Raw genomic sequence first — 20,171 nt, 5'->3', positions numbered from 1 at the left:
AAAGAGGGGGGCGAACCTCTCCAAGGGGAAAAGGGAGGAGGAGTGACGGAGGAAGGGGAGGGGAGCAGCGGGGTTGGGACCAGCCAGAGCCCGGCGGTGCTGAGACGTGTAAACTCGCCTCCTGGTACAACTCGCACCGGCAGACATTTTTCCCCTGAAAGGATTTTCGGCCTTCCTCAGCCGCACAGTTTTCCACCAGAGAAGGTCATTGTAGGAATGTGGACCCCGAGGAGGAGGGGCCGCCGGTGGTGTGACGCTGAGTCACAGTCAGGCTCCTCCAGGCACATCCGGGCCTCTCTTTGGAGCCTCTATCCCCTAGAAAAAAACGAGCCTTTGTATCTGCTATTTAGAACAGATTGACAGTGTGCAGACAGACAAACTGAACCACTTCTATCAAAAATGTCTCAAAAGTTAAATCTCATATCAGCTCACATGACCTTTGAACCTAATTTGGTCTGACCTCTGTCTCTCTTTCTCTCCCTTCTCCACCCTCAGCCCACCACAGGACCAGGCGTTTTGTTTCCACCCCTCGCTACCTGGAGATCATGCTGGTGGCCGACCAGTCCATGGCTGAGTTCCACGGCGCCGGGCTCAAACCCTACCTGCTGACCATCATGGCAGTGGCATCTCGCCTCTACCGCCACCCGAGCATCCACAACTCCATCAGCCTGGCGGTGGTGAAGCTGCTGGTGGTGTACGAGGAGGAGCGAGGCCCTCAGGTGTCGTCTAACGCCGCCATGACCCTCCGCAACTTCTGCCAGTGGCAGCGGCAGCACAACCCACCCAGCGACCGCCACCCCGAGCATTATGACACCGCCGTGCTCTTCACCAGGACGGTAAGTGGCAGTGGGAGAAGAGGAAGTGTTTTAAGACAGAGAAAGAGGGAGAGAGGATGCATTCAAGAGTATTCAACCGTTAATTTTGCTCTCTCTCTACCTGTTTAGGACCTGTGTGGCGCCCACTCTTGTGACACTCTGGGCATGGCAGATGTTGGCACAGTGTGCGACCCTGACAGAAGCTGCTCAATTATTGAGGATGATGGGCTGCAAGCAGCATTTACAGTGGCACACGAACTGGGTAAGTAGAAAAAATCCTAATGTGTGTAAAAAAAACAACACCTGTTGCATCAAACACACCAGGTGCTCAAAGAACCCTTATTTCATCTCTGTCCTCCAGGCCACGTCTTCAACATGCCTCATGATGATGCCCAGCTGTGCTCCGGGGTCAACGGTGCCCACTGGGGCTCCCACATGATGGCCTCCACCCTGTCCAACCTGGACCAGCAGCAGCCATGGTCCCCCTGCTCCGCCCTCATGGTCACCACCTTCCTGGACAACGGCCATGGTCAGTGCCTGCTGGATAAACCGGTCAAACCTCAGCCCCTGCCCCAGCCCCTGCCCGGGACGGTCTACAACGCAGACCACCAGTGCCGCCTGACATTTGGCGAGGAGTCCCAGCACTGCCCCGATCTGAGTACCACGTGTGCGGCTCTGTGGTGCACTGTGACTACATCCAATGGTTTGCTGGTCTGCCAGACTAAGAACTTCCCCTGGGCTGATGGGACGTTATGCGGGCACGACAGCTACTGCCTGGCTGGACAGTGTCTCACTAAGAGCCAAGCCGCCAAACACCAGGTAGGACACAGACCCAGTCCAATAACATGCCATATTTTGCTTGCAGTTGCACCAATTTATGTTTTAACCAGTTCAGAATTGTAATTGTCATCTCCTTGGTGCTTCCAGACTCCTGTCAATGGTGGCTGGGGGGTGTGGGGTCCCTGGGGCGACTGCTCTCGGACCTGCGGTGGAGGAGTGCAGTATTCCTTTCGTTCCTGTGACAACCCTTTGCCCAAGAACGGGGGCAAGTACTGTGAGGGCAAGAGGATCCAGTACCGCTCCTGTAACACGGAGACCTGCCCTGATACCAATGGTAAGAGATTGCTATCACATAGAAATAATTTATCTGTATAATGACATAGACCCACATACTGTTCTCAGGTTTGAAAGCAATACGTCCTTCAGTTTGAATGTATTTGTTTTGATGTACCTTGCACATTGGTGTGAAAGTTAGCATGCGGGCTAGGCTGGACAAGCAGTAAATCTGACCTCTCTGTGTCTCTTCTCAGGCCTGTCATTCCGGGAGGAACAGTGCCTGGCCCACAACGACATGTCAGCCCAAGTGTCGCTGGGTTCAGGCGAGGGTGTCGAGTGGGTGCCCAAGTATGCTGGAGTTTCACCCAAAGACCGCTGCAAGCTGGTGTGCCGGGCCAAGGGGACTGGATACTTCTTTGTCCTCAAATCCAAGGTGAGAGTTGGTAGACTGTATAAAAAAAAACTCTATGGGTTTGAAACTTTGTTTTAAGGTGTTACAACATTCTCAGGGTCTCAGTTTATCTCTTAAGAGCCCTTTTACTTGTGCAGACCTGTAAGTTGAAGGATCAGCTGTCAGCCCTTAGGCTACTGTCTTACTGGGGGGGAAAGACTTTTACTTTTTTACCTTTTGACTCTCTTATGTAACAGTTTTACTAGACATAACTCAAAAGTTCCATTTGTGTCTCTCTGCTGCCCCCAGGTGGCTGATGGTACACCCTGCAGCCCAGACTCCACCTCAGTTTGTGTTCAGGGCCAGTGTGTCAAGGCCGGATGTGACCGTGTCATCGGCTCTAACCGCCGCTTTGATAAGTGCGGTGTGTGTGGTGGCGACGGCTCTACCTGCAAGAAGGTGTCTGGCGCTCTGGAGCGTGCCAGGTAAACAACTCACCGCCTCATTGTTGTACACAAACATCTTTTAATATATAATAAAACCTCATAGCATGCATGTCAAAATAATCCTCATGGCTGAGTCTGACCTCTCTGGTTCTGTTTCAGGCCTGGTTACCAGGATGTTGTAACTATCCCTGCTGGTGCCACCCACCTGGACATCAAGCAACGTGCCCCAGGCAACAGTCGTCATGACAACAGCTACTTGGCAGTGCGCCGCCAAGATGGAACCTATCTGTTAAATGGCGATTACAAGCTGATGACCATGGAGACCGACATCGCCTTGCAAGGGGCGCTGCTGCGATACAGCGGCTCCTCTGCCACGCTGGAGCGCATCCGGAGCTTCTCGCCACTCCCCGAGCCCCTCACCATCCAGGTGCTGTCCGTAGGGGAATCCCCAAGGCCCCGGGTTAAGTACAGCTATTTTGCACCAAGACCCAACAATGCTGCTTCAGTGCCCAGCAACAACGGAGGCCGCCGCCAGTCTATCAATGCCATCCGAGAGGTGGGCGGAGCCGAGTGGACCCTGAGGGAGTGGGGTCCATGCTCCCAGACTTGTGGAGGAGGTATGCAGCAGAGAGAGGTGGTGTGTCTAGATCCCCAGGGTCGTCCCTCCAGAGATTGCCCAGAGGAGCTGCGCCCCTTGGCTTCACGGTCCTGCGCCACCCAGCCCTGTCCCTCCTGGCTTCTCGGAGAATGGTCAGTGTGCTCCAAGACCTGTGGCCGAGGCTTCCGCAAACGCCAACTGCGCTGCATCGGCCACGACGGGCGCACACTAACCCATGACAGCTGTGACTCCAAGGACCGGCCGCGACCCCTGCTGGAACTGTGCAATCAGGGCGCCTGTTAAGGACTGCTTCCACAATCTAACCTCCTTTCACACACCCAGCTTTTAGAGAGACATAAGATCAAGACTCTGATCTTCACTGCCTCCTTTTTCCCATGGACAGTGAGAGTAAAGAGGTCGATGAATGTTTACATCCAGAGCGAGAGTGCTGCAGGTCTTCGTGGGTTCCAGAAAGTCTCACAGTCCCACACGTCAATGGGTCTACAGTGACTGTGACTGTAAAGGCCGGTTTCTACCCATTCCCTCCATCCATTCTGGGGCCAGATGTTGGCCCTCAGTGGCACCTCCACCTAGCTGCAGCAATAAAGACTGATAAAAACTTGCTGCCTGCTCGGCCTCAGCGCAGCAGTGGCACATTATGCCTCCCATTCGGGGAAAGAAAGCATGGACATTCCTGATTTCCTAAAGGAGCGTGCTGCTTACCGTGCCAATGTCATGCTTGTGCGTGTGTGAGTGTGAGACTGTGTGTGTGTGTGTGTAAAATTTTTAATGCATGTATATGATGTTTGTCCAAGCTGGGCTGGACAGACACATAAGGGTTGGGGTGGGGGAGGTTATTGCAGAGTATATAAAGAAACAAATAAAAGAGAATAGGTCATATTCTACTTGCTCACCCCATCAGGTATGGAAAATAAGATAGCTAATAGTCATAGTGTTTATGTTTCAAACTTGCCAGTCTACGTTTATTTATCACAAACCTGTAGCACTTCATCTTTGTTTTTGCCAGCGGCACATTGTAACACCCAGTTGTCTCTAAATGCCTCAGTACACAGTACTTTATCCTTTAGCCATATCTTGCCCTCGTCTACACAGCCTTCAATGAGGGAACTCTTCCAAGACCAAAGAGAAGTGTGTGTGTGTGTGGGTGCATGTGTGTGTGCGTGTGTGGAGACCTAAAGAGGGACTTGTCTCCTGCTACTACTTCATAAGTAAGTCTCTCCTGCCTTCTGCGAAGGCACCTTTGTTTTGTTTTTTTCTATCAAGTCTTTTCCTTTTGTACAGAATATCCAAACATTATTTATTTTTGTACAGCCTGTTAAATATAATCATGTGGCTTTTTTAATATTATTTTTTATTTGTTATTGAGATCACAGAAGGGAGTAGAATATATAGAGTATTTATACAGTGTTATATATATATATATATGGTCCTAGGTTCATGAATAAAGTATCACATTGACTTGTGCAGCTACTGTCTCCAGAGTGGTTTGTCTGTTTGATCCTGTTTCAAGGTCCATTGATTTGCACACACACACACACACACACACACACACACATTTTAAACATTAGAATCTGCCAATTACCAAACCCACTACAGTCAGTTTGTGAAAATGTCCAAGGCTGCCAAATATCAGTCACTAATCTACATATCCAAGCCCACTGATATTTGCCACCAACGACTTGTACTTCAAAAAACTTCCATGTAAAGGTGGAAAACACAACATTTCTCTAGGACTTTTCTGTTGCCTTCATCCATAACAACAGGGATGAGGAATTCCAGCAGGTGAGCCAGATCACTTGGCTCAGCTCACCAATAAGAGCCGGCTCTTTCGTCTCCCAAACGGCTCTTCGTTGGCGACTGCGCTTGGGTCTTGTTACTTTTAATGTTATTCCTAAAGTGAGACGTTTCTTTATCAAATATGTTATAAGATTATTTTATAATCTGTTTTAGATTAGCCTTATCTGTAAATAAAAAAGAAAGAAAGAGATTAGGATAGATAGAGCCAACTCGTTCACTGACACACATCACTGCAGAAAAACAGCATCAGGAGTGTGGGAGATGTTACAGAACAGGTCATGGGAGACATTAAACCATCCTGACATCACACATGATTACATCTCTTGGTAACACCTCTCTGACAGCAGCAATTACATCAATACAGTCATGTCGTGCAGCATGTACATTACCAATGTGTGTGACTGATTCTCAGCGTCACAGTGTTGGATGGTGATTTCCAGGGCACCATAAAGCAAGATCACACCTGGTCGCCAATTTACAGCTGCACTTCTGTACGTGGAATGAATGTGGTCAGCAGTTACGAGAGGCACACACACACAGGTTTGTCTTTTTTCTGCCGGGGAGGACCCTCGTTCCCATAATGCACCCCCATCTATTATTATTTACATTCTTTGAGTTGTATTCCCATGCTATGTGTGCTAATTTAATGTGTGTATCTGACTTTCTAACAGATCAGGATGTGTTGTTTTGGAGTTGTTTGACACTCTGTGTAAGGCAGAATTGCATGGAAGCAGACCTGTGTTGGAGCCACTTAGGATACTTACCTATGAGACAAATCTGAAACCTGTAAGTAAGGCAGACTGTTTCATTAAAGGACAAAATGTATGTATATTATCTTGTATTTACTAATGTTTCCTATAAATAGGGTCCCGATGACAGCTGGAAAGATCCTTTCCAAAGCTTAGTGGATGCATTCATAATGTGAGTTAACTTGTGTAACATACTTTTTGTTTATTATTCTTTGTTATAGTATGCATGGCAATATGTAATATTAAAATCTAACTCTAATTCTAACATTAACTTTAAAACCAAACAGCCTACATACACATAAGTGAGCTGTTGGGGGGGCGCTGTTTGACAACCTGTGAACACACACACACACACACACACACACAGGTTTTTTCAGTTAACCTGGTGGATTAGACCTCTGCTCAAGACTGTGTGGGCCTTAATTGATTAACGTCAGTCTCCTGTAAGCTTGGTTGCACCTATTAGGGCGGGACAAATGACACCTTTATCATTCTTATTGGTGATGTAATGAATTCCCATCAAAGGTCCAGCCCAACTTCAACCCAAGAAGAGGTTTAATCAGCCAGGTTAACTGCAAACACCTGTGTGGGTGTTCACAGGCTTTAATTTTGGAATGAAGGGGTTCACCTACCCAAAATGTGAACGCATTTCTTTGCGACTCAGGTTTTGTCCACTAGATGGAAGTATTTCAGCAGGTCATCCAATTTGGATCCACAGCCTCTAAATCAACTGCAAGCCTAGGGGCCATTTTCTGCCCTCACTTGTGGGTTCCTAATAACTCTTTTAGGGGGCCTTCGTGGATTCTGGGGGTATGGGGCCCATTTAGTCAGGTTTGTAATCCTGCCCAAGTCTAAAATTGATGTTTTAAAGTGACATGGTGGCGTGCTAATGTCTTTCAGTCTGTTCCATATCAATTGTTGCATGTACCTGTTAGCCTCTGCTACTTTAAATTAAAGCTAACATACCAATGCAACATTTTCACACAGCCTAACTGTCATTCCTCCCCCTAATCAATGCAGCCAAATGATTTTATTATCATTAATCCAAGTCATTAAGCCTTTTAAAATAAGTTTTTATGTGTTTGTCTGGATTATATGTGCAAACTGGAGTTGTGGCATGTATAAGAAAGGTGGATTATAATACATTAGTCCAAAAATATACTGTGAGTCACTGCTAAAGGTTGAATTAATAACACTTATTTCCAACACTTGAGCTGATAGTGGAATATACTGACGTCACATTAGATCAATCAGACTGCTGAATAACTGCTGCTCTAAAATTGCTCTAATCAAGGCTGCACTGATGCACAATTTTAGATTCGACAAACAAGCGGCCATTGTAATGTAGACATACACCACATCAGTTATTTTTTTGGGGATGAATGCCATTCTGAAAGCTGTAGAATTCACATCTAAAACTCTTTGATTCTAGCTTTGTTTTAAATTCTCTGTGGTCTGGCATCCTCCCCTGAACCTTCTGGACCCCCAGCTGGAACCAGAAAATACCAGCAATGTCACTCAAAGGCCGAAGCCTGTGAGACACTTCCTGTTGGGCCCCCAGGAAGATGATCTCCCGCCTTGTCGGCTCCCACTGCAGCACAAAGGAAATAATTATCCTGTAATTACGGATGGTTAAGAAGAAGATTGGCCATCTCTGTAATCTGCGTAATAGCATAATGTGTTACCGGACTCTGTAAGCCTGAACAACTGCTGTAGGCGAGGATGTATACTGAATGCATTTTTTATTTTGACCTCACGATTGACAGAAAAATACACACAACCAGGGAGGAAAATATCATTAATATGTACGCATGTAACCTTTTTTACCTGCTTGTTTTTTTCTGTCTCAGCTTCCTTACCGCTCAATTACCGCAACATCTGGAAGGCATTATGAATCATCGCTGCTCAATGTGGGTGGCATTTCCGAGACTAAATTATCTTCATCCTTTTGCCACCCTTGGTTGCCCATAAAAGTTTGTTTAAATTATGGCAAATTTGGTCCAGTTTTCCAAACTTCAAAAGAAGAATCTATTCCACTGTGGCCAAAAGCTTCAGTCGGGTCAGTGCAGTAAATGGAATAGATGGTTGATGTACAAATTTTACACAAGGTAAAAATATTGATCGTATAATTTACTGATCTCCTTATTAACTCATATTAGAAAAATAAACTTTATTTGTTCCTATGCAAGTATTACTACATTGTTGCTTTCTTGTTGCTGCTACCTTTACCTAAAAACAAATGAGCAAAATACCTTTAAAGTATATATTTATACATTATTCTTTAAAGGTCCAGTGTGTAACATTTAAGAGGATCCATGAGCTTTCACTAGTGTGTAATCACAAACAGAAACCAGACGTTTATATCTACAGAAGGGGTGGGACCTCTTTTGGCGGAGTCCACCACCATGTTTCTACAGTAGTCCAGAAGAGACAAACCACTAAACACAAACACTAGCTTCACATGAGTTTCACTGTCCTCCAAGTGCTTTTCAATCTGCGACTTCACCGCTAGATGCCACTAAATCCTACACACTGGTCCTTTAATGCACACCGCTTTTGGATTGTGAAGTTTTATGGTTGCTAACAGCCTACCAGGGGCCTTTTCACAGCTATAATTTAGCTCTTTAATTATCAGTTTTATGACTATAATTAAGCCTCTACAGGTTAGCACAAGTGGTGTTTTTGATCCAAAGTATTCCCAGCACAGAGGGGGGTGTGTGGAGGTGGCGATCTGCCCCTGCTCTTTTTGTCGTGGGTATCCATTCAGTGGTAAATCAAAGCTGTTTTTCCCCCCTTACTTGTTGCTTGACAAAGATATTACACCCTACCAGGTTAGATTTAACACTATTCCCCCCACTGTGATGCGCTATCATGGCTCTGGTCTAGAGCCAGGGTTTGGTTTGTCTGTTCTTGGCTACTGTAGAAACATGGCAGACTCCGCCAGAGGAGGACCTGTTCCCGCTGGAGATAAAAACTCTAATTCTAAGCTAACAAAATTTTCAGATCATTATGCTCTAATGAAAACATACCTATGAATATGATATGACTCAGTTAACCTAAAGATTTTGGGCCAAGGGGCAGTATCCCAGTTGAAAATCCAGCAAAGAGTGTAAGAGTTTCCTTTTCAGTGGTAAATAAAAACTTTTTTTCTTTTCTTCATCATCATCATCATCAGCCCTCGCTGCCCTATTTAGTGTTTGGTTTGGCCCTCTGGGGTTAGACTATTTTTCCACATCCCTCCTCACCAGCAACAAGAACTCCCTTCTTTAATCTTATCAGGAGTGTGTTCTTGTGTCTTTGACATATGTTCTGTGTTAAAGGGGGGATGTTTTCAGGTTACCCCATCTCTGACACAATGGCTCCAGGGACAGATTTAACCCCTGACAAGGCGGTTCGTGTTGTTTTTGCTTTCTGAAAATAGACCCTGAGTCACTTCCCACACAGGTGCGAATGCGGCGTGCTGTGCCCCCTTTGGGTCATTACAATCTGATTCCGCTTTCATCTCAATAGAGGTCGTGATGTGACGGCAACGCGCGAAGCAGGTGTCAGGGAGCAGAGAAAAGCACGTAGAAACCGATGCACAGGCGTCTTTTTGTCAAGCTTCACAGACATAACAAGAATCAGACCGGAAGACGGATAATTCTTTAAAATAAAAGCACAAACTCACTTAAAGATCCCCCTCCAGACATGTAGTAAGACATGCAAACAGTCTGCTTGGAGCAATAATGTGTGTCTGATATGTTTTACACATTAACATCCTTAAAAAAGGCATCTACTTATAGCTCATTAAAAATGCCATAATCTATGAACTCGTATAAGTTGTATATTGGACCGGGAAAGACTCCCAAACTATTAGTGATGTCACAAATCATGCTTGTAGGCCCCGCCCCTTAAAAAATTAATTTTCAATGAGCACAGAGAAACTTTCAAAAACATCCTTTAAATGACCAAATCTAAACACTACCACAGTTACTAAGATTTTCTTTATATAATCTTACATTTGTAAAGCGATGACAATGGGGTAAACCTGCTAGACCAGAGTCAACATATATTAACATAAAACATAGAAATGATAGAAAATCTGTTTTCAAGTTTAAAATGTCACTGCTGATTTTACACACAAAGGTAACACTGCAGTCATGGGAAGCACACAGTCTGTGAAAACAGTTGTATAATGTCATCTGACTGTGTGTACAAAGCAGTGAATCAAATTCAATCAAAACCAAATAAATAGTGATAGGGAATAGCAAACAGTGATGTTTTGGGTGCCTCCTTTTATTCTGCTAGACCTCGTATTAAAAATCCTACATGATTATCTTAATAATTACTGGCATGGCATGAATACTAACCTTTTATTTACAATAGTATCTAAAGCAAAGAAAAAGAAAGCACAACAAACATACATGTATGTCACATTTAACAATTCAGGAAATTGAACAGCTTGCTTTCACAGATGTTTTAAATATTAGTTGTTATCCCCGTTTTTTAAAACACTAGACTAAACATTTGCACTAGAAAGAAAAAATAAACATTACACATACAAATGTGTGTATGAGATACCGATGAGCACAAATAATATAAATAAGAATAGAACAAATGTATTTTTTAAGCAATAAGAAATAAGGGAGATAAACACATGATAATATAATAATATTATTATATATAATTATAAAAATGATATTTAATGTTTATCCTGTTGTATCCTGCTGTTTTAATTCAATTCTATTTTTTATTTTTCTTGGGTTTTTTTTAATCATAAATGTCATATGTTTTCGGTATAAGCAGTTTGTGTCGCATCTGATGCATGAATTGTGATACACAAACAAGTAAATAGATCAATAATAATCCTATTATTATTATTAATAAATACAAATAAATATAGAGAAATGTATATACTATTATGATAATAGAAAAATAAAATGACGATGACAAATGATGATAAAAAGACATCAATATATATCAATCTATCTGGATTATTCCAAAATAATGTACACTGGCAAATAGTTCCCAATTAGTCTTATTTTGAAAATATTGACCAGAAGTCTCTCTTTGATATGATGGCTGACTACCAAACTGCTCTCTCTCTCTCTCTCTCTCCCTCTCTCTCTCTCCTCGGTGTAAACTCAACAGGGTAATTTGAGCAAACGGGGGACGGCGGGGGAGGGGAGGGGAAGGGAAGGGAAGGGAAAGGAGGGGAAGGGAGGGAGATATAAAGCCCAGCAGGCAGCCGGAGGTGTGGGAACAGGACGGAGCGGCGGCAGAGGAGGCGCTCACTCACTCACTCACACGTGGAGGAACAAACGGAGCTCCACTTTCTGAGCGGAAATATTGAAATAAAGCATAGAGCCATAACGAGGGGAGGAAGAGGCACAGCAATGCTCCTGGGAAGCACTGGGAAAGAAGCGCTGTCTGCTGTCTTCTGTCAGTGATTAGGAAAATAAAAGCAGCCCAGGGACTGAGGGGTCATGGAAAACCCCTGCAGGAGGACGCAGGCGTGGAGCTGGAAACTGCTGGGGAACTCGCTGCTGCTTTCTTTACTCACCGGTGAGTTTTTCAACCAGTTCAGACACTCTTTTTTTTTTTTTAAACCCAGCCCACAATGTCCCGTACTAATTTACCAGCCCCTTCTTCATTGTTTTATTAATGATGGAGCTCCCCCCCCCCCCAGCTTTAGAAACAAGCTGCTGGACAAAAGAGGAAAGTGATGGGGAACTAGAAGAAGTCAAGAAATTCTTTTAAAAGTCAGATATGTGCAATATTTTATTCTGGAAAACATCACTTCAAAAAGGGTTTCATCCCAAATGAAGCACAGACTGAACACCAAAACTGCTGGAAACTTTTAATCTGAGTCAAGTCTGTGGTACAAGTGCTGGCGGAAGGGGGGGGGGGGTGCAGGGTGTGTGTGTGTGTGTGTGTGTGTGTGTTAAAAGGAGTGGGGGTGAAAGGAGATGGTGGCCATTGTCTCCCCCCCAGCGTGTGGAGAAGCGCAGGCGCTCCTGAGGACCACCCCAGACCAGACACCAAGAAAGCTGCTAGCGGACCTCCTGCGGCCATTTTACGTTGAAGGTATCCCAGCCTTTTAGGGCAGGGGCTTGTGGCCCCTCCCCAGGGAGGCCCTTGCCCTCCCTGGGGGAAGAAAAGTGGGTTGGCTGTGACGCTCCATCCCATAAAGGAGACGTCCATCAAACTTGATTTTTATCCACAGAAAAACAAAGATTCTGTCCTTAAAAGTGTATGATTTGAAAGGCCTTTCCCTTCCCTTAAAAAGGAGCGACACAGTTTTCTTTAATAAGTGTGGGCAAGTCGTCCTCCTGCAGTATTGAAAAGGGCTGCTTTCTGTCCTTTGGTCCTCTAACCTGTGCTGTGAACTCCATGCCTGGAATGTGCATGTATGCCTTCAGGCACACATCATTTGAGTGTGAGTGATTGCTGAGAGAAAGCCAAGATCCTATAGGCAAAGACACACACACGCACACACACAGCTACCACCGACACCGGGGCCAGCAGGGCTTGTTTTTCTTGGCATTGGCCGCTTGAATTGAAGTGTGTGTTGACGGCTCTCCCCCCGGCGGATTGTGAAGACTTTCTACACCAGCGACAGCGAGGAAAACCAGAGTATTGGCCAAGCTCGTGAAGGAAAAGTGGTGGTGGTGGTGGTGGTGGTGGTAGTGGTGGGGGGGGGGGACTCTTCCCCAAGATGAAAAAGGGCTTGCCGTGTCGGTGGCAGGCAGGTTGAGACGAGTACAGCAGAGGCACAGGCTGTGTATGGCAGCTGGCTTTTGAATATGGAGGCCTTGGCTGAGTGGGTGGGGATAATGAAACCAACATTAATGCACGGCACACAAAAGCAGTAAGACCCTGCAAGTGCCACGTCTGCAAGGAATAAGCAATGTTCGATGTAAAAAATGTCGTGGGCGAGCCATGAATTGTGTCGGTGGGCAGGAGTGGTAAAGCGGTGCTGCTTAATCGTACTCTAAATTTGAACCCCCCCCCCCCACCCACCCTCACCCACGCAGAACCGCGTCAGTCATTCGGTGTCCCATTTTTTAAATGATCCTCCCACTCAAAAAGTAAGTTAATTCCAGTTGGCTGGAGCAGAGTGGCTCACGATTCTGTGTCCATCGGTTCTCAACCGCTTTCCCGTTTCTGTGGTACACGGTTTAGAGTAACCCTTGCAATCAAAAAACTCCTCCCCACAGATAAGGGGGGCACTCCCCCGCGATGGAGTACTGCCACTTCCATAGGTGGGGGGGGGATTCATCCCTAAAAATTATAATTATTAGTATAGGTCAAGCTCGCAAAAATGCTGGATCCTACACTTCCCGAGTTGAGATGACCCTGATGACCTCCTCATGGTTAATTAATTTTTAAGACTTGACAAAGCTCTTCCAGCGAATAGTCCTCCCGGTGCGGAATAAACGTGTACAATTAAGCTGCACATTTAAACTTGAAGACATCATTTCAATCAGATTAAATGAATTTGATAATCGTCTGAAGGTCTCCTTATCTTGCGAGGCAGCTGGAATCCATCTTCCCATGATTCAATCCATGTGTGTCCAACCACAGTCGTACCGGCCCAGTCGGCAGCCTGTGAGGAACTACTGGCAGTTACGAGACGAGCTATGGGCTTGGTTTAACACGAGGTGTGTGTGTGTGTGTGTGTGACCAGTAGAGCTGTTCAGATACCAGTTTGTCCTTCCTGATACTGATCTGATGTCCACATATTGTTATATGACGGGTCATGACTTCGCTATCTTGAGGGGGGGAAGCACAATGGGACGTTGCTGGGAAGTAGTCCTGTTATTGGATCTGTGCACAGACATACTCGTTGATACCTGATACTGCATTTTAGGCAGTATTGGAGGAATTTCCAATGCTGTTATTGGAACAACTCTAGTGAGAAGTGACTGTTCGCTCGAAAACAACAGTGGCTGCTGCTAAAGAGGTAAGTATAGATGCTGCTAGTGTCAGTTATACCAGAACTGGAGAGTTTTTATTCATGAAAAGAAAAGAAAAGAACGGCACTGAAGGCTTTTCTCGACGGAAAATATGTTTTTACTCTTCTCCTGACTGGCTTTGCTAAGTTTGGCCCTATAGACTCTAAAAGACAGATGGTTCATCCAATCGCCTGCCAAGTATTCGCATGTCAAGGGCCTGCCCTTTCCTAAACAGTTTCCAACGATGACTGCACCAAATGGTCTGTGTTAGAGACCATTTGGTGCCGTCAGGTTAAAGAGCTTCTGGACTCACAACTTAGGCGCTGTTAGGGTTGCACCTCACCATTTTTTGCATTATCCATTATTGAGTCACCTGAAAAGCTGGGACCAGTGAAATCTCCATATTCAAAACAACTGTTGAAAACAAAGAACAAGCCAGGATTGAAGGAGAAAGTGGAGTTGGACACACCCTCTGAAAAATTGCCAAAAACATCACCCGACAAGCCCTGAAATGGACCCTCCCCTCCCCAGGGAGAAGGAAAATAACAGCTGGAAAAGAGGTGTCCTGGCCGAAATGTAGGAGCTTGAGAGAATCGCTAAAAACCGTGTGAGGTGGAGGAGATTTGTCAATGGCCTGCGCTCCCTGGAGGAGCAAAGGGCTTAAGTCAAGACAAAATGGTGTAAATGTATGCCAAAATCCAACAACTTGTTCCTGATCCCTCCACCAAATTTCATTCACATCCCCTGATGGATACAAGGCAAAAAAAACAACAAATGGACAAAAACCCTAACAAAAAAGACCAGTTTTTGCTGCTGTTATGTCATAAAATTCGACAAGAGTAACTCTGGCGACTAAACGTGGTGCAAACTCATCGATAATGCCATGCTATCATAAGTAGTGTGCTAATCTCCCAGGCTGTGCCAGTAGACTCTTGTGTCAGATGCAGCCAGTTTGCAGTCAACAGTGTTTGATGCACATGGCCGATTCGCTGCCCAGGACATGGAAAAATACATCAAGCATGTCTGCTATTAACTCATAGCTGTTACATGGCAACGCTCGCTTGTTGCCATGTGATCTTTGTATTGTATTATGCAGTTGTTTGTATGTAATTAGAGCTCTGTTTGAGTCTGTTTGTTTTCACGATCTTAATCCAAGAAAAGGAGGAAATCACAAAACCCTGCTTGAAAGACTTTGAAGGCTTCCTGTAGGCAGAGACTTGTTTAAATCTCCCAGTGCTTTTATTTTTTTGTTCCTGATATTTAAAAATCTTTATAGACAGTAATGCAGGCCAGCAGGGGTGGTTTATTGGAACAAAACCCAAGGTCCCTGTGTGAACCAACCTCAGAGATCTTTTTCTTTCCCCCAGACGCTCCACAGGTATTGATTGCTTCTTTTTAAAAACGGGCAAGGGCTTCTCCACTTCTCAGAGTTCATAATAAATCGACTGTCTTAACACTTTTAAATCCGTCTTTTGAAGGTATAAATAGAGGCTGCTGGTTGGAGGTTGTGTGCTTTTTTGAGGTTGGTCCATGAAAGGTTTCATTATAGCGTTTTACTTTTTCATCCAGGGGAAGGTTAAAAAAGTTTCTCAGATAACACGACCTGACTGAACGGTTTCTTTTTAAAAGCATTCTTTTGTTTTAAGTTGGCACCTCTTAGACTTCTTAACAACTTATTTAACTTAAAGTATTTTTTTCCTTATAACCCCATTAACCTTTAAAAAAGGTATTACTTTATTTTCGATTATTCCACCGAAGAGCTTAATGTGTAATTTAAAGACTCTGTCTGTACTAATGACATTTCTCTCTGTCTACCAGCACTCTGGGAATTGCTGGTGATCTGTTTCCACAAAATTTAACATCCTCTATTAGATACTAAAACAGTGTGTGGATGTGTGTGTGTTGCAGGTGGCAGCAAAGCCCAGTGTGAAGGCTGTATAGAGTATTGCTGCGATGGATCTCCGCCTTTCTGCTGCTCCTACTACGCCTACGTTGGGGACGTCCTCTCGTAAGTTAACACGCAGGCACAGCAGGCAAATTAAGACCACGTTTGACCTTTTTCCAAAACACTAGTCTTGTATTGTTGTTGGAAAGGCTTGACAAAGGATTATCACAGGGGAAAATGTCACAAATATGGCTGAAATAAGTTACATTACCAACAAGACCTTCAAGCAGGTATACAAGCAGTTAGGACGCATTTGGACACATTCTTTTAGGAGTGTGTACACAATGTGTCTTTGGCCACATTAAAAGACCGCCTACTAGGGTTGCTACGGTATATCGATACTATGGTAAGATACCACCAAGTGTTTCTGTAGTGGTGACGAAACCTTAAATATGCGCCTTAGCGGTTTGAATTAAATTAAAAGCTCCCTGCGCCAAACTGCCTTTAAGAAATACGACATTTTAACAATTCCTTACATGTCCAAAACAACGCAGAACTCTAGGAACACAAGCCGAAGGACGTCATATGCCGACAGTCTGCTTTTCAATTCGGCATCAATATAATCTACAAAGACAAACTGCATTCTGTACAAACTTAACATTTTGTCGCCTCAACTCACTCAAAACACAAACTAAGGAAGCGCTATATTGGACTGTGGGAATAGGGGGTGGACCATGTTGATAATTAAGATTTCTCACTAAAATAAGTGCTGGTTGGTGGATCAGATACACGCCCATTTGAACACCAACTCACAACACTATTGTTTGTGTTGGTATCTGAGTTTTTTTCGCTGTTACCAAAGTAACTACCGGTTTGCTGCTTCCTGTCTGGTGCTGGAGAGAGAGGCTACCAGTGTCTGCTCTCACTGGCTGTAGCTCCCTGCATGGCTCTCCCAGTCATTTCCGACACAACCAGATATTTAGCCTGCTGGATATTGTTCTGGCCTCGGCGAGCTCTTGTTGAGCCTACGAGTCGTGTTGTTTAACAGTTCTCACAACTCGATAGCCTTCACGGGAACGTGCGCTGGTTTGCCTCCGATCATTTGATGGCAATCTCCCCAAATAGTCAGCAAGTTATGCAATGTTATTCTCTTTGCCTGGTCAGACTTGGCTCAAAGTTCTGTAAAAGATGTGCTTCAATTTCCTCAACAAAAAAAGTGACTTTGGTCAGGAGAAACTTTAACATAAACTGTAATGTAAAAATGTATATGTGGTTTTTACTCCATGGGATTCGGACATCTTGGCGAGCCTGCAGATCAGGTCTTTGAACAGTTCACACATTGCAGTCCTCCTCAGATCCTGCTCACGGGACAGAGCTTTAATTTGCCACCGATCTAGGGTGATTTTACGGCGACCTCCAAAAATGGTTGCAGAGTGGAAACTCTGGCTAAAATCATGTAGTGTGGTCTAAGTTTAAATAAACAGCTGACTGAATGTAGGGGAATGGTTGAATGGTTTTCCTACTGCTGTTCCCTCACTCTCTGCCCTCACTCTCTGTGGCCATATGAACCTCATTATGTAATTTCCCTTTACACACGCAGGGTACAGCAGGCCAGGTCTGCATCCTCCTTTGATTCTGCTAATTGAATATGAAATGAGAGGGCAGGGCATACTCCACCATCTGGAGGTGTGTGTGTGTTTGACATCTGCTCTTCCTCTGATAGGATTCAGGTGTTGTGAAGGTTTTGTAGATGTGTGGCTGGTGTGTGTGACTGTGTGTTATCTGGTACACACCTGGTCAGCATGTGGCAGGACTGGTCACTCTAGATGAAATTGGATGAAATTTTACACAATTTTGTTTGTTGCCCAAGTAGAGACTTAAATATAAATAAATGTTTTTACAGGTTTTGTCGTATCTAATGAAAATATATACGACAACAAATAAAAGCAATATGAATGAGCAGGACAAGGATACAGGATATTACCACTGACAGTATATAATTAGTGGACAAAACTTCCAGGTCTGTAAAGTTAGCTGTAGTGAGTGAAGCCAATGTGGAAGTTTCTTAAACCAGCATTCCTTCAATTGGCCAGCAGGGGGCAGCTCCATGATCTGCAAAAACATAGTCTGATAGTATGGAACCTTAGGGAGAAATTCTCACATGATTTATTTGTTTCCTAAATTCCTAATTTGTTTCTTGAGTTTATGGTCTCAATCTGTAGTTCCATGGCTTCGTCCATACATCATTATACAAATGATTGTTCCTATTTTGAGAAAGACTTTTTCGTCTATTTTACTCTGTGATCTGATATGATCTGAGTTTTGTTATACTGGATGGACATCCAGTATAACACACAAAACTCAGATCAGACTGTCAAACTAGGCAGTGCTGTTAAAATATGAATCAAGATTATGTTATTGCATTGCATATTTCTCACTTAAAATATACATTGTTTACTGTACTGTTTATCTTAACCCTTAAAGGCTGCAATGTGTCATTGTATTTCAATTTCTTGCTGCTGAGAGGTATGATAATATTTGACAGTTGTTGTGTATTAATAGAGTTTGAGAGTCAGAGAATTTGTTGCTGACTATTTATCTGATCCCTCCAGTCTCCTGTGCTAAAGACCCAGACCATAACCATCTCAGACGTCACAAACTCCCTGAGAGGAAGTGTGACCAACAAGGATATCCCTTTAGTTCACACTGAGACCAAGACCATCACATATGAATCAGCACAGGTGAGAGGAATTCTGTGAATTGCACACAAAGAAAGATCATTTCATAAAGTATCTGCAATCCTTGATTAAATACAATTATAGGTCTAAATTGTTTCATCTTGTATGCAAGGCAGTTATTTTTAAAGCTGTAGTTTGTGTGTGTTACATATGCTCACTGTTGAGGACTAGTCAAGTCCGAAGTTTTGGCCCTTGTTTGACCTCTGCAAATTTTCATGAGATCAATTCATGTCTACTTTCAGTTAGTAGAAATGGTAATATATCCAAAGATTGCCCTGAGGCCGTGGTTGCCATGCATTTGGCTATGGCTCACGGCGTAGAGCAGGATGTCTACTAATTGCAGTGTTTGCCGTTATGATCCTCCTCCTGGCTACATGTCAAACTGTCCTTGGGCAAGATATTGATCCCCACATTCCTCCTGATGGCCAGGTCAGCAGCTTGCATGGTAGTACTCTGTTATCAATCGGAATGGGTGAATAAGGGGCAAATTGTAGTGCAATCTAAATGCAGCCATTTAACATTTAACCATTTACATTGAACCTGGAGCCAATACCAAAACACTACTTTTTCATACCTTTGAGAAATATAATCATGCTTTTCTAGTTGTTTTTTTCATTGACCAAAAAGCCAACAAGAAACTCAAACAGCTTATAATTGGAATTTCGCAAATTAAAGAAGAAGCGCTTCTTTCACCGGACATGTATGATTCATATCTCAAGTCTCACAATTACACAAATCACAGTTCACAAATAGCAAATAATTAATAAGGGACAATTGTGTATATTTCTTTTTATCAATCTGTGGTTCTTGTGTAACACTTAAAAGGTCTCTCTCCCACAGCCGGTGGACAGCCTGACAGAGAGGGACTCAGGAGTGCTGTTGAGTGCCCAGACCATCACCTCCGAGACCATCAGCACCACCACCACCACCCAGATCACCAAGGTCTGTTCACGTCACTGCCTTCAATAGCCTTACAGTCTGTCAATACAGATCAATAGAGTAATTACCACCAGTGACGGCTGGTGGAGATTTTGGGTGGGTGGGCTAACAAATGCATTACACTCATCAATACGTCACACAGCAGCACAGCCAGCATCAACATCAAGTTTACAGCAAACAATATAGTTAAAGTATACTTTGTCATCAGCAAGGCTCTAACGCAAACACTGGGGAGACATACCCAAAAGATGAACCTGATGCAAAAAATCTCTCTCTCTCTCAGCAACATGCCAATTGCCTAAAACTACATTATAGAAAGTACCAGCAAACAATTTGCAACAACATGTACCAGAAATAAATCATAAAACCAAAAGCAAAAATAAATTATTTTGTAGAAGAGAGAGTGCGTTTTCAGAGCTTGGGCATACTTATTTAAAACGCTTTCACATCGACAAAGGCCTTTCTGTGATGCAAACAGGTTAATCAACCATGTCAACTCCACACTGCTGTACATCACCATCAGCTTCAACCTTTCAGTTTCTCTAAAACCTGCAGATCATTGGGTAAAGTGCACATGCAAAGACACCAAGTGCCTGGGGCTTTTCTCAAAGCAAACACTGTGCAGGCATACTGACACATTTAATCAGAGCGCACATCCTGCGCAGCATTACAAGCGGCTGCACTGTGTCTGCATCTGGATGTGGCTGATTGTCATCTGGTGGTCAACAGTTCAGATATGAAGCCACGAAATTCTCCCCAGGCCCTTGTCTTGTTTTGAGAGAATCTGTGGTCTTTAGAC

At 44.1% G+C, this 20,171-nt stretch overlaps 2 protein-coding genes and 1 long non-coding RNA gene across 3 annotated transcripts in view; all 3 read left to right on the top strand.

Moving 5' to 3' along the window:
* Positions 1-4,793, top strand: part of adamts1 (ADAM metallopeptidase with thrombospondin type 1 motif, 1) — a 6,157-nt gene extending 1,364 nt beyond the window's left edge. Inside the window, exons 2-8 of the mRNA XM_035677763.1 lie at positions 496-836; positions 945-1,077; positions 1,177-1,634; positions 1,743-1,929; positions 2,126-2,304; positions 2,572-2,747; positions 2,868-4,793. Of these exons, the coding sequence (XP_035533656.1) occupies positions 496-836; positions 945-1,077; positions 1,177-1,634; positions 1,743-1,929; positions 2,126-2,304; positions 2,572-2,747; positions 2,868-3,609 (2,216 nt within the window). The 3' untranslated portion in view covers positions 3,610-4,793. The remainder of the gene's footprint in view (positions 1-495; positions 837-944; positions 1,078-1,176; positions 1,635-1,742; positions 1,930-2,125; positions 2,305-2,571; positions 2,748-2,867) is intronic.
* Positions 4,794-5,801: 1,008 nt separating this feature from the next.
* On the top strand, positions 5,802-8,048 carry LOC118339954. Its single transcript, XR_004797343.1, has 3 exons — positions 5,802-5,910; positions 5,990-6,045; positions 7,306-8,048. It is a non-coding gene; the product is annotated as an uncharacterized LOC118339954 (long non-coding RNA).
* A 7,895-nt stretch (positions 8,049-15,943) lies between these two features.
* On the top strand, positions 15,944-19,375 carry LOC118340184 (protein 4.1-like; the record flags this gene model as incomplete). The annotated part of the gene is given in 3 exon segments (XM_035678055.1): positions 15,944-15,985; positions 18,308-18,436; positions 19,274-19,375. Coding segments are annotated over 3 exon segments (273 nt in total), but the record flags the coding sequence as incomplete, so codon positions are not given.
* Between the last annotated feature and the right edge of the window lie 796 nt (positions 19,376-20,171).

This window comes from Morone saxatilis, unplaced genomic scaffold (genome assembly GCF_004916995.1).
Source record: "Morone saxatilis isolate NCDOM2014 unplaced genomic scaffold, NCSU_SB_2.0 Contig6, whole genome shotgun sequence".
NCBI lineage: Eukaryota > Metazoa > Chordata > Actinopteri > Moronidae > Morone > Morone saxatilis.
Note: the sequence above shows the minus strand (reverse complement) of the source record. Positions and strands in the feature narration are given on the sequence as shown.